Source organism: Ochotona curzoniae, unplaced genomic scaffold (genome assembly GCF_017591425.1).
Source record: "Ochotona curzoniae isolate NIBS_2020 unplaced genomic scaffold, NIBS_Ocur_1.0 contig_2210, whole genome shotgun sequence".
In the NCBI taxonomy this organism is placed as follows: domain Eukaryota; kingdom Metazoa; phylum Chordata; class Mammalia; order Lagomorpha; family Ochotonidae; genus Ochotona; species Ochotona curzoniae.
In genome coordinates, this window is record NW_024465369.1 from 55,699,877 (window position 1) to 55,713,427 (window position 13,551).

The 13,551-nt window shown below is 37.5% G+C and overlaps 1 protein-coding gene across 1 annotated transcript in view; it reads left to right on the forward strand.

Annotated features, from left to right (window-relative positions):
* The window catches only part of SGO2 (shugoshin 2), a 31,640-nt gene extending 21,552 nt beyond the window's left edge, over window positions 1-10,088 (forward strand). The window contains exons 7-9 of the mRNA XM_040971953.1: window positions 218-3,076; window positions 3,751-3,901; window positions 9,854-10,088. Coding sequence (XP_040827887.1) covers window positions 218-3,076; window positions 3,751-3,901; window positions 9,854-9,869 — 3,026 coding nt within the window. The 3' untranslated portion in view covers window positions 9,870-10,088. The remainder of the gene's footprint in view (window positions 1-217; window positions 3,077-3,750; window positions 3,902-9,853) is intronic.
* The last annotated feature ends 3,463 nt before the right edge of the window (window positions 10,089-13,551 follow it).

Consider the following 13,551-nt stretch of genomic DNA (forward strand, 5'->3'; position numbering starts at 1 on the left):
TGCATTTTCTATAGATAGAAATGTAAAATGTGATTTAGGAATATTCGGATTATTTCTAATTTTTACCAGCACAGGTTGTTAGTAATATAAGGATCAGAACAAAATGCATTTTTGGATGTCCTTTCTGTGAAACACTTGTATTTTTAATTAGATTTCTAATCTAACTTGCTTAAAGTAACTTTTTACTTCATGAATTTCATTTTCCTTTATTTTGCAGAAAGCTGTTCTTCTTCAGACCAAAGTTTCAAGAGTTCTCTAAGTGCAATGGGAAATACCACATCAGTTGTTCCCAGCAGGGCTAAGCAGTCTCCTAGTAACGTGACTGAAAGGAAGAAACATAGGTCATCCCGGGGATCAGCCAATTTGCCTGCAGACACACCTTGTACAACAAATATAGATGAAGAACAATGCATTTCAGCTCCAGAATTAAATTTGACGAATGAGTTAAATGATTGCACTCAGGAAACAAATAATAAAACTCACAGAAATGGCCAGTGTCTTCCTGGCTTATCTTCTGGATCTGCAAGTGAACCTAATGCAAAGCAGGTGAATCAACTGCAAGATAATGATGACTTGCAACTACAGAAAACTGTGTATGATGGTGACATGGATTTAACTGCTAGTGAAGTCAGCAAAATTGTTACAGTTTCAACAGGCACTAAAAATAAAAGTAATAAAAGTGTAAGTGATTGTCAAACAAAAACTTTTAGAAAAGTGAAAGATCCACGCGCTGAAAGAAAGAAAGAAAGGTCAAAGAGAAAATATAAAAGTAATTCAGTTGTGGATACTGAGGAAAAGATTGAAAACAGACCAGAAAGAAGATCTGTTGTCCTGGATGACAAAAGTAATTCAGAAGACCTACATTTTTTTACTTTTAGTACTGAACAGCTGGCTCAAGTGAACACTCTGAAGGAAATAACCCCCAGTAAGAACTTCAACTCAGATGACAGAGGTAATACACAGTGTAATAAAAAGAAGAGAACAACATATGTAATAAATGAGCAAAAAGAAATACACTCTTTCTCTCAAAGTTCAGATCAGTTCCTTCAAGAGGGTAAATTTGATTTGGGTCAGAATTCCATAGCTGGAAATAGAAGTAAAGCTTCTAGGCAGACATTTGTGATTCATAAGTTAGAAAAAGGAATTGTATTCCCAACCCAAAAGGGTAAAGAAACCACTTCTGAAAATCTAGGAATCACAGATGAACCTGAAACAGCCAATTTTTTCACCAAAGATACTGGAAATTTATGTAATTATGAGACCCAGGATATGCTGAATTTGAACAAGTATGTCACTGATATGCAGGCTGCTCAGCAAAATGAATCAAAAATAAACAAACCTGAGCGTAAAATAAATCGGAAGACAGAAATAATTTCCAAAAGAAACCAGATACATGAGACTGATGATAGAGATTTGCACAGACTAGAAAACAGTAGCTTTTTGTCTGAAACCCAACAGGAAAAAGAAACCATGTCTGGAAACCTAGAAGTTACAGAACAATTTCAAGCACTTCATTTCATCAGAGATAATGGATATGAGACCCAGAATGTGTTGGGTTGGCAAAAGCAGATCACCAGTGTGTATCCTGTTCAAGAGAATGAATCAAAAGTTAATAAGCTTAGGCAGAGAGTAAGTCGGAGAACAAAAAGAATTTCTGAAGTGGACCATTTAAATAATGCCAAAAGTGTGCATTGCCTGGAAACGGATAGTTATTTCTTTCCAACTCAAAAGGATAAAGAGATCATCCCTGGAAATCTGCAAGACCCGAGTGAGTTTCAAACATCTGTTCTTCCTACCAAAGATAGTGGAAACCTTTATGAAGGGGTGATAAAACATGTCCATGCTGTGCCGCCTGCCTGTCAAAATGCTTCAAAAACAGACAAGAAACTTAGACAAAAGGTCTGTCGAAAAACAGAAATAATTTCTGCAGTGAACCAAACACATGAGATTGGTGACAAACCTTTGTGTGACCTAGAAAACAGTAACTTCTTTTCTCCAACCCCAAAATATAAAGAAGCCGTTTCTGGAAACATGCAAATCACAAATGAATTTCCAACAGCTGTTCTTCCCACTAAAGATAATGGAAATCTATGTGACTATGACACCCGTGATATATTGGATTTGCAAAAGCGTGCCACTGATAGGGAAGCAACTGAGAGAAATGATCCAAAAATAAATAAGAAGCTTAGGCAGAAAGAAAATCGGAAGACGGTAATAATTGGTGAAGTGAACTGGATATGTGGAGATGATGATAAAGGAGTGCTTGGTCAGGAAAGCTTTCCAAAAGACTTTGACTTTAAAATTAGTAAATCTAAACAAGGACTTGACTGTCAGGGCACCAGTGGACACTATGTGAGTACCAACAGTAATGAAAACAGTCACCAAATTTTAGATCCTTACAAACTAGCCAACAAGTATAGAAAGAAATCTGGCAAAGCAAGGGATAAGAACAAACCTATTGCGAAGTTGACAGATTCTTCCCAGACATCTCTCTCCTTAGAATTTGGTTTGCAAAATGTTGCTAATGAAGCAGATGCTGATGCAGGCAACCAAACTGACCACTGTAACAGTGAGAAGCACAGTGCTCTGCCTTTGAGTAAAAGAAGAGATACTTTCTTTATAGAGATGGTAAAAGAAGGAGAAAGCCAGAAGAAAAAAGTAAATAAAGTGACTTCCAAATCAAAGAAAAGAAAGACTTTTCTAGCTACCTCTCCAGATACACATGAAGTAATGGGAGTAATGCCTGACATTATTCGAAGAAAGTCAGTTGACTGTGGACAGACTGACAAGGAAAATTATTTGGAGAATGAGCAAATGGTCACAGTAAAGCCAGACTTTTGCACCGAAAAGTTTAAATCTTTTTCTCGGATATATTCACCTAACATAAAAGATTCTTCCTTTCACAGTGTTCATAAGAGTTCAATACCTCTGAGTTTTTCTTCTAGTAAAAGTCTGGTAGTAAAAGAAACTTTTGCCCTGGAATGCTCACCAGTGTTTCAAGCAAGTGAGGATGTACATGAGAAGGTGAAAGAGATGAAGCTTAAAGTCAACCAGAAAACAAAAAAATCAGAAATAGGTAGGTAAATTCCAAAGTGATCAAATTTTAGAAGTATACATACGTTTTTCACTTGGTTAGTATATGTTCTATAATAATAATTTTCTGGAATTTTGAGACAGTATATGCTGATATAAAGTCATCCATGGAAATAGCAGGAAGGATTTAAAAGGAAGCTTAATACTTCGGTAAAATAGTAATAAAAATCTTGAAAATTTATAATTAAAAAGTTTGTTTTATCACAAAGTTGTTTGAAATGAGGGTGCTTAAAAAATTCATATAAAATAGGATTAAAGATTTCAGCCACATAATATTTCAAAACATCCATGGGAAATTTATGTTATAAAAATATATCTGCTTCTAGAGATGTAGGGTATGTTAGAGGATTGTTGAGCTATCCTTGGTCTCATGGTACCTTTCACAGAGGGGGGAGTTAATGGGCTACCTATTAAATGAATGTGCAATAATTGGGGTCATTCAGATTAATCATAAAGAATTTGTGTCAGCCTATGCTTTATTTCAGGATAAAATATCAGGCTTACTTGATGGTTTTTGCATCAAATTTTAAGCCTTTTTTTTCTGTCAAAATTTAATAGTTTTAAAATCGGCTAGTAATTTACAAAGCAATGTAAATCCCCTTTGCATTTCCATATCTCTATAAGGATTTCATAAGTATCTGAAAATTTTCTTCCCAGGTGTTAGAACATTACAGGACTTGACAAATACCAATTTTGTTTCTTGTGACACTGCAAAATCTGAAAATGTGTTAGAAGATCCTTCCTCAGAGCTTCCGAGGAAAAGAAGGAGATGTGTACCTCTCTCTCTGAAAGAGCCGAGTCTCAGAAGGTAAGTGTCTCCGTGAGTTGAGATGCTGTTGGGAAATATTTGTTCTTAAGAAACATCCCACCTGAATATGCATGCTTCTGAACATCAGTGAAATGTATTGTTGGTGTATGATGGCTACAACATTTCTGGTTAGCTTAGAGAAGTGTATTCTTTGAACAGGTGTATCTTTTATTGGTCTGAATTTGTTGGTATGGATTCAGTTCTCAGTCCTACTACTTTTTTAATATGTATATTTTTTTCACTCTATTATTATTATTATTATTATTTTATGACACAGTTCCATTGACCCTGGGTTTTCCCTTCTCCCCCTACCCAAATCTGCTCTGACCACCTACTGATTTCCCTTATGCTATTACAATAATATGGTTCTTCATAAACAGTTACAAGTCCATCCTTGTGGACACAGACAATGGCAGAGTCCAGCATCATATTGTCAAGGTATATTCAGCAGTTCCATTGGGAGTCTATTTGATCTGGAAGTAGAGATGCATACTGCATTGTATCCTCATATCCAGATATGATAGTCTCCATTACACAGTTACTATACATCCCCATAAATGAAAAGCCACAAAATAAAATCAACAATAAGAGGAAAAGAAGAAACTAAAATGCCATGAAGTTAAATAACATGCTACCAAATGACTAATGTGTCACTGAAGAAATGGAAAAGAAAATGAAGAACCTTCTTGAAGAAAATGATGCTACTGCAGTGACCTGTGAGTCAGTGAGGAATTTAATATGAGAAAAAAAGAAACTTTGAAGAAATGAAATTAAAAACAAAAACATCAGAATCCATGAGATATAGCTTCTTCTGATCTTTGTTGGTGAGATGTGTCTCCTTTAGACAACAGATATATGGGTTTTATTTTCTTTTAATACAGTCTACTTATCTATAATCCATTGTAAATGGTGAGTGTAAGCCATTTGCAGTACAGCATGATGGCTCAGTGGCTAAATCTTCTCACCTTGATGCATCGGGATCCCATATGGGCACTGGTTTGTGTCCTGTTTGCTCCACTTCCCTTTCAGCTCCCTGCTTGTGGCCTGGGAAAGTAGTAGAGGATGGCCAAAGCCTTGGGCTCCTATACCCGTTTGGGAGACCTGGAAGAAGCTCCTGGTTCCTGGCTTTGGATTGGCTCAGCCCCAGCCCTTGTGGACGCTTAGGGAGTAAACCCATGTATGGAAGATCCTTGTCTCTATCTCTCCTTCTTTCTATATATATGCCTTTCCAATAAAAGTAAACTTAAACAGTTATTTCAATGGCATAATTAGAATGAGATCTTTCATCTGCTGGCTCACTCCCCAAATGACTGTAACAGCCATGCTGGGCTAGGTCATAACCAAGGATCAGGAGTTTCTTCCAGGTCCCCCTCATGGGTGAAGGGTCCCAAGTAGTTGGACCATTTTCCACTGCTTTCCCAGGCACATTAACGGATAGCTGGATTGGAATTAGAGTAGTTTGGAGTTGAATTAGCATCCACTTGGGATCTCTGATGTTGTAGGCGGCAGCTTAACCCCTTATGCCATGACTCTGGCCTTAAATATGGACTTCTTAACGCAGTTATTAACAAAGCCTGATAACAGTTATAACAATCATCAGTAATTCCTTAGTTTCATATGTCAACCCATGCCTTGAATTGTCTTAAGTCTTTACATGCATTTTATTCAAAATTGTGTTTTTGAGATAAGTACTGTATTATGGATTGCATCACATTGTGGGTAATTTTTCTGTAACATAGAGAAAAATATTCTAAATTTTGTCTTTTGCATTATTTCTGTTGTCTGTTTTTATGCAACTGATGTTTAGTTTGAGAAATATTTTCAAATGATAGCCAGCAGATGGCAGTAATGCAAGCGAGGGTGAATTAGAAGAAATTTAGATCACAATGAAGGACCAAGGGCTTTCCTTAAGAAAACAACTTCATTGAGACATTGAATAGCTCTTTATTGTGATATGCCATACATTTCACCCACTTAAAGTGAATGATTCAGGGGCATTTACTATATTTATAGACATGTGAAAGTGTCTTCACAACAATTTTAAAGTCATTTCTCTACTTCAAAAACAAATTAGTGCCATGTTGTCTGGCTTTACTTCCAACCTTCAAGCCCTAGGCGACTGACTATTCCTCTGCTTTTTTTTTCTGTGCATATTTCCTCCTCCTTGATATTTCATTAGAATGTTTTCAAGGTCAACTATACTCTTGCATGTGTCCCTAATTCATTCCTCTTTCTGGCTAATATTCCATTGATCTTGCATCACTTTGTTTATTCATCTACTGATGGAAATTTGAATTGTCCCTCCCTTTTCTTGGCAATGACGAATGATGCTGCAACAAAAATTCACATATGTTTTTGCATGAATGTAGCTAACATTCTTCTCAGATTTATTCTGAGGAGTGGGATATACAGATGTATAAAAGAAGGTCAACAAGTATAATAGCTCTTCTAATAACTTGAGGAGCTGCTTATTCCCACCAGCAGTGTAGGTGGGGCTTCAGATTTCTCTTTACTTCAGCAACGCTTGCAATTATTCGACTTTTTGGTTCTCTCCATCCTAGTGGATGTGGAATGATATCATAGTTTTGATTTGCAGTTCCCAAATGCTAATGATGTTTATTATTTTTCATGCATTTATCGGTCATCTCTACTTTCAGTCTTCCTTTGAAGAAATATCTATTAGTCCTTTGCCCTTTTTCAGTTGAGTTTTTTCATTGGCTTAATTTTTTATCTTGAATTTATCTTGAATTATTTTTAGACTTACAGAAAATTTGCAAGAAGAGTACAGAGATTTATCAATGCCCATTACTGAGCTTTCCCTAATTTTAACATCCTTAACTGCTCACAGTACATTTATCAGAAATGGAAGCTTAGCCAAGCTATGGACTATCACTAATATCCTGTTGTGTCTTAGAATCCTGGCGAGGGTTCCACTTCACATTTAGTTTTTCCTTAGCCTTCTCAAGCCTGAGCCGTTTCTCAGTTGTTCCTTTTCTCTCCTGCCTTGAAAAATGTTTCTCAGTAGGAGTTTGTCTAAAGTTTTTTCATAATCATATTGCAGTTATTCTGGGCAAGATTTCCACAGAAATGACATGTTCTCATGTGAGTGATTTGTCAAGTCAGTTGTATTTTGTAATTAGTAGTATTACCTTCATCACTTCATTGTAGTGATGTCTGCTAGGTTTATTCACTGCTAAGTTTCTGTCTTTCCCTTTTTAGTTAATGAAGATAACGAGTCTATGTATCCTGTTTCTCAGTTTTTCATCCACTGATTTTAGCATGCTTTGGTGGATTTTCTGCAACAGTTAACTTGTGTGCTGTTTGACTTTTTGCTTTCACCTTTTCTTCTACAAGGAAGAACATAATCCATGTTATTTATGTCAATATGCTCTTACGGCTATGTATCTTATTCTATAGGTAAAAATATTATACTCTCTCAATTGATCTTTACTTCATTGTTAAAGGTATCCCAACTTTATTTCTTAAGAGTTTGTTGTTGTTATTGTTGTTGCTTATTTGAAAGATAGAAACAAAAGATCTTGACATTCACTGTTTTATTACCCAAATGACCACAAATGCTGGGGCTGCTTCAGGCTGCCACCAGGTGCCTGAAACTCCATTCAAGTCCTCCTTGTGAGCGCCTGGGCCTGCATACTGAGTCAGACTCTGCTACTTTCCCAGGCACACTAACAAGGACTGGATTGGAAGCCAAGTGCTCAGGAAATGGGCCTATGAGTTTTTCTGCAGAAATTCTGATTACTGATTGTGTGTTTCTATGTGTGTCTGTGAGGGGGGTGGTAAGGAGGGAAGGAGAGAGGAGGGAGAGAGATGTTTCTATGTTATGAATTATTTAAGTGTTTGTGGCCTAATATATATGATTGATTTTAACTACTCTGAACACTCAGAAAAATTCCTGCCATTGCCATTGCTATCATCAATGCCTATGAGCACTTCAAATTAATGAGCAACTTCAGGGCCTGGCATGGTAGCCTAGTGGCTAAGGACCTTACCTTGCATGCCCTTGGATCCCATATGTGTGCTGGTTCGTATCGTGGCTACTCTGCTTCCCTTCCAGCTTACTGCCTAAAGTCTGGGAAAGCAGTGCAGGATGGCCCAAAGCCTTGGGACCCTGTACTCGTGTGGGAGACCTGGAAAAGACTCCGGGCCCCTGACTTTGGATCAGCTCAGCTCTGGCCATTGCAGCCACTTTGGGCAGTGAACCAGCAGAGGGAAAATCATATCTCTGTGTCTTCTCTCTGTATACTTGCCTTTGCAATAAAAATAAACAAATCTTTAAAAAAATAAAGTAAAAATAAGCAACTTCAATCAGGATCTACCCTTGTAAAAGCTACTAACAGCTGTGACATACATAGTTAATACATGCCATTTCCAATTCAAAAAAGAAACCAATGGCAAGTCAGCTGCCATTACTGTATATTTGTGCTGAATATTCCTTATGATTTTTGTTTTCAGACATTTCCACAGCTAATTCTAGTTACTCAAGACAGCAGTGTCCTGTTGGTTCAGAACAGAATGATATCTACTCTCCTTCTAATTTTTAATACTGTTTAAAGTTTGGGCTATGTGCACGTATTTCCTCCAATCACAAATATACACAAGCAATGTAAAGAACAAATACATTACTACTTGTTGCAACATGATGTGCTAGGTGCCACAGATCAACCAACTTACTGAGTAAAATAACAGTGCTACCTAAAATACTTAAAAAAATATCTTGGACATATCTATGAGCTTGTAAGAAAAGCCCAGCTCAGAAATAAATGAAAATAGGAACCCAGAGAAGTAAGTGGAGCCCAAAACTTGCTTTTGCCTGAGGGCAACTTGTCCAACTGGGCATATCTAGGCATTGGATTTGCAGCTTTATGACGCTGGGGACAGAAGACAAATCCTAGGGTTTAGCAAAAATGAGAAGTCTAGTGCAGATCCCTTTCAATAAACTTGAGCTACTCTCTCAAAAGAACATCAAACTAAAAATAACCTTCCCACTAGCTTTTTCAACCCCAGGAAATATCTCTGGTGCTGAATTTGAGAGAAAAAAATCTTACCAAAATTCATAACCAAAACCAGGGCTTCATGCAGATTGCAGTTAGACTAGAAGGCACGAAACTCCACAAATTGAGCAGTGAGAATAAATAAGTGGCCTGTGATTCAAATGCAAATATTTTCCAGGAGAGCCCTCATTCATCTCAGTGTTCCAAACATCTTCCACAGCTAAAGTTCCAAGAGAAGTGACCAGTGACCATGAACAGAAAGCTCACAGTAATGAAAAACGCTACCCACACAAGGGAAGCTGTAAGTACCAGCAGAAATATCAGTGTCAGAATCAGATACAGAAAAGAAAATGAATTTGAGGGTAGTTTTGAAAATGAATAGAGATGTTCACTGGAATACATGCAAGTCATAGGAAAGCACTTCTACCGTAAGGTTCCATTGTTATGAAGTGAAACAAGAAAACCCCACAGTCCAATACTGAGGAATGCAATGTACAGCTGGTCAGCACAGAGGAAAAGCAAAGGAATGATTGGTACGTTCAGAGAGGCACACTCTCCTTGGGTGAGAAGGGGGATGTGGGCAGGAAGGGCTGCAATGAAGGCTTGTGAGATATACTGGTATTTCATTTCTTAATCTTGGTGGCAGGTACATGAACATTTATGTTGTTGTTTTCAGTTGTATATTTGCATGTATTCTTATATTTGTGCCAAAGTCTGTAACAACAAGGAACTCTGTGGTAAAACATAATGTGTAAAGTTGATGTTGATCAGTTTCTTTTTAAAGCTGATTTATAATTGTATGGTAAAGCCTATGGTTTAAGAAGACTGCTTTTCTGGTGCGAGGCAGCAGTTTTATCTCCAGGCTTCATAACAAAAGCAACAATTTTGGGCTGTTCTCAATGGTAATATCTCTCTTTTTTTTTTTTTTTCTACTCTGCAGGAAGATGAGAAGATGAGGTGAAGTTTGTGGATTTTGTTTTTTTCTGAATTCCCAGCATAAGTCACAACAGAAGTATAACAAGGATCAAGAAGATGGAATACTCAATAAAAAGCACCTTTTTTTGTTATTGTTTTGGGACTATTTGTGGATTGTTTATTTATCCATTATGTTGATAAATATATGTGTATAAGATATTATTTTATAATAATAAACCTTAAAAATTTTTTGGTCATCATATAAATTATCCACCTTCTTATTTAAGTCTTTTTTTTTTTGACACCCTTCAACTAAACAGTAGCTATTAGTATTTTAACCAAATAAAATGTTAACATTAGTATTTTTGGTTATCATGTATAACAAGATTACATTGCTTTGCTTTATGTTTAAACCATTCAATATATGTGAACGTGTGTAAAAAGGTTTTGCTGATTTTTTGAAAAAGGTTTATTTTTTTGAAAAGTGAGTTAGAGAGGATTGGAGAAATAGATCTTCCATTTACTGAATCATTCTCCAAATAGACACAATAGCCAGGATGGGTCCAGTTTGAGGCTAGGAGTTGTCCTGTCCAGCAGGACAGTCAATGGGGGTCACGACCAACCTAGGAGAGAATGAAGAGGATAAGAGACACGAAGAATGGACAGCAAGACAGGATGTCTGATCAAGCTGTCAGTTTATTGATTTTAATTGAGGGTATTTATATTCTTCAGTAACTAAGGCTCAGGGAGGAAAGGAGAAACTGGGACACAAGCCATGGTCTCAAGACCGATTGTTTTTGAGCAGCCACCATATCCACAATAGTAACCACCATATTAACAATAGCATAGGTAATCAATAACAAGATGTCGGCAGGTACAGCATAAATCACATTCTGAAACAGTTGCTAGAAATAGTTGAAGCTAAGCATGTGATTAGTTTCATAATTTCTTTCCCAAGCATCTAGCCAGCCAGGGGTTTTCCACTGGCCCATAGTTCTATATTCAAAATGGCTTCAGTGTGGCTACAGTGCATGGCTCCTGACAAGGAGTCAGCAGCTTTTTGGGGTTCTCCCACATGGGTGCAGGGCTGCAAGCACTTGAGTCATCCTCCACTGCTCTCCCAAGCATTGAGCTGGATCAAAAGTGGACTCAAACTGGACGCTGGTGTCACAAGGGGAGGCTTTTACCCACTAAGGTACCATGCTGGATCCTACAAAAAAATTTTCAACATTGTCTGTTGCCATAGCCAGTTTTCTCTCTTCATCCTTGTACTTGCAGAAATAGTTGTGGGGTGTCATATATTACTTCTAGTTTGTGGGGTCTGACTTGAGGGAGGAGATTAACCTTTAGAGCTCTTTTTTAAGTTTTGTTTTTATAACCTTATTTTGAAAACCACCAATTAATAAGAAGTAACAAATCCTATTAGTGCATGAGATCAAAGAAACATTTGCCATATTCAATCACTAGTTAAATTGTATTCTGACTAGATGGAAAGTCTCTCTAAGGTAACATCTGACCAGTGAAGGAGCAAGCCCACAAATCTGCATTTTTCCATAAATAATGCAGTTCATTTGGGGACAAATTATTCTAGGACCATACTTGGAGAGACTCCTGTAGGGATACAGAGTGTCATAGAATTTGTAATGTTAAAGATAACATTTCTAAGTGCTAAAGCGGAAGAGCCACCTCATAATGTCAGTGGAGTGGAGGCTATTTTATTAAGTCAGTTCACACTGTGGATAAGAGGGAAAAGAGCTTGGCTCTGTGACAATCCTTGTTAAATTCCTGAACTGTTATCCAAGACTTTGGACCTTTGGGAGTCTTTGTGCTATGATGTTCTTGTTCCTATTCATTTTTCTCTGTGCTTTTTTCCCCCTTCACAGAAAATTTTTTTTTTCCTAAGTCACAATTGTCAATATTTTACTGTTGGTGGAATTGACTCCTGGAATTTCCTTCCAAGTTATAAAGACCTTTACCTGTGTTTCATATTGTTTTTTACTTAGAGTTCCAATTCACTTGGGATTTGTTATATCATGTGAAATATGAATGCATTATTTTTCACCTTCTTTCAAACAACCATGAAAAAAATCCATGACTCCCAATACTGCTTTGAAACGCCATCTTTGTATGTTGTATTTTCAGTACACTTAAATTTTCTGTTGTCTTCTACTAGCCTGTGTGTTTTTATGCCCAATACTGTACTATTTGTAGAGACTAGGACAGTTCCAAAGTTTTCCCTGTGGAGGATTTGAACATTTCTGGTAAAATCCATGCTGTTTGAGTCTTCTGATTGTTGTTTACATATAGGAAGACTTAATTTCCATATGTTAATTGCTTAACTTATAGTCTGCATGAAGTTTTTGTTTTTTGAAAACTAAGCTATCTGTACCTCTTTTTCTAACTCGGTGATTCTCATTGCTTATTTTGTATAATTGCTTGGCTGTTGTCTTAACTAAAATGTTAAGTAAGAATAGTGAGTATTTGTCTTGTTCCTGATTTTCATGGAACTACCTCTGTTTTTACCCCATTAAGGAGCATGGTGGTTTAAAGACTAGCTATGTATTTATGGTCAATTTCAGGTTAAACATTAAAGTGTTATTTGAGAGCTTTTGGAGAATCAAAAATAGGTATTAAGTTTTGTCTAATACCTTTTGGCATTGTTAGGAATTTTATTAATTAGGGTGCAGTCAGAAGACAGAAATTGCTGTTACTCTTAGCTATACTAGAGAACTGAAGGGGGAAAAAAAAGTCAGAAGGGACCATGTTTTATAGAAGGAGAGCTCCAGGTGTCACATACTGAGCTGAGAGCAGGTTTGCAGGAAGAAGCCCTGAACTCCAGGGTGGCATGACTCCCTGTTGCTGGTTCCCCAGATGAGAGACTGCTATGATGATACTCTGAAGATGGGGAGCCCCTTCTTCCTGTCGGGGTGAAACATGTCTGTGGTAATGCTGAAAGAGCCAATCAGCACCTTTGTCCTAGGTCCTCCTTTCTTTCTTTGAGTTTGCCTCCAACACCCACAGTCGTGGGAGACTAAAACAGAGCCTGGTAAAGGAGAAAGAGCATATGCAAAGTCCTGGCTAAAACACAGGGGAGTAGAGAAGGATGGGTTTGAAGCTGAGGCACAAAAATGGCTATGGTGGGTCTCCTTAAATGTACTAATGTGATGAGCCACATCATAGCATTGTTGATGTTGAAACATTCCAATTTTCTTTAATTAACACGTTTAATGAGTGCCAGCTGTTACCTCAACTCAAGCCCAGTTCTGTTTTCTTTGCTTTATAATTTAGCTCAACTAAAAAAAAAAAAAAAAAAACAAAAGCAAAATCAACTTCTGCCAATAGGGTGCACTGGGAGAAGGAAAATCAGGAAGAAAGGGGCTAATTTCCTTGTACCAGCTTACTGACTTTTTCTGTTAATATCACTTTGGTAGTGGTGCTTCCCCTGTGGTGGCTGGTTGTGGCCGCCAGGTGGTGTTTGCATTCTCAGAGTCGGCCCTATTCCACTTTTGGGGAGGCACCCTGCTGCGTGGGCCATGTCCCTTCCTCAAGGGCATCAGCCCTACTTTTCAGGCTCCTAGGGTATCAGTACCATCTATGCTACACCCCATCCTTAGCCATCTGAATTCTGACTCCTAGCTCTTGAAGTCTTCATGGTAGCTGAGCCATGCGCTCCCTCATACCTCAGATCATCCACATTTTTGGGTTCAAGTTGATTCTTAAATG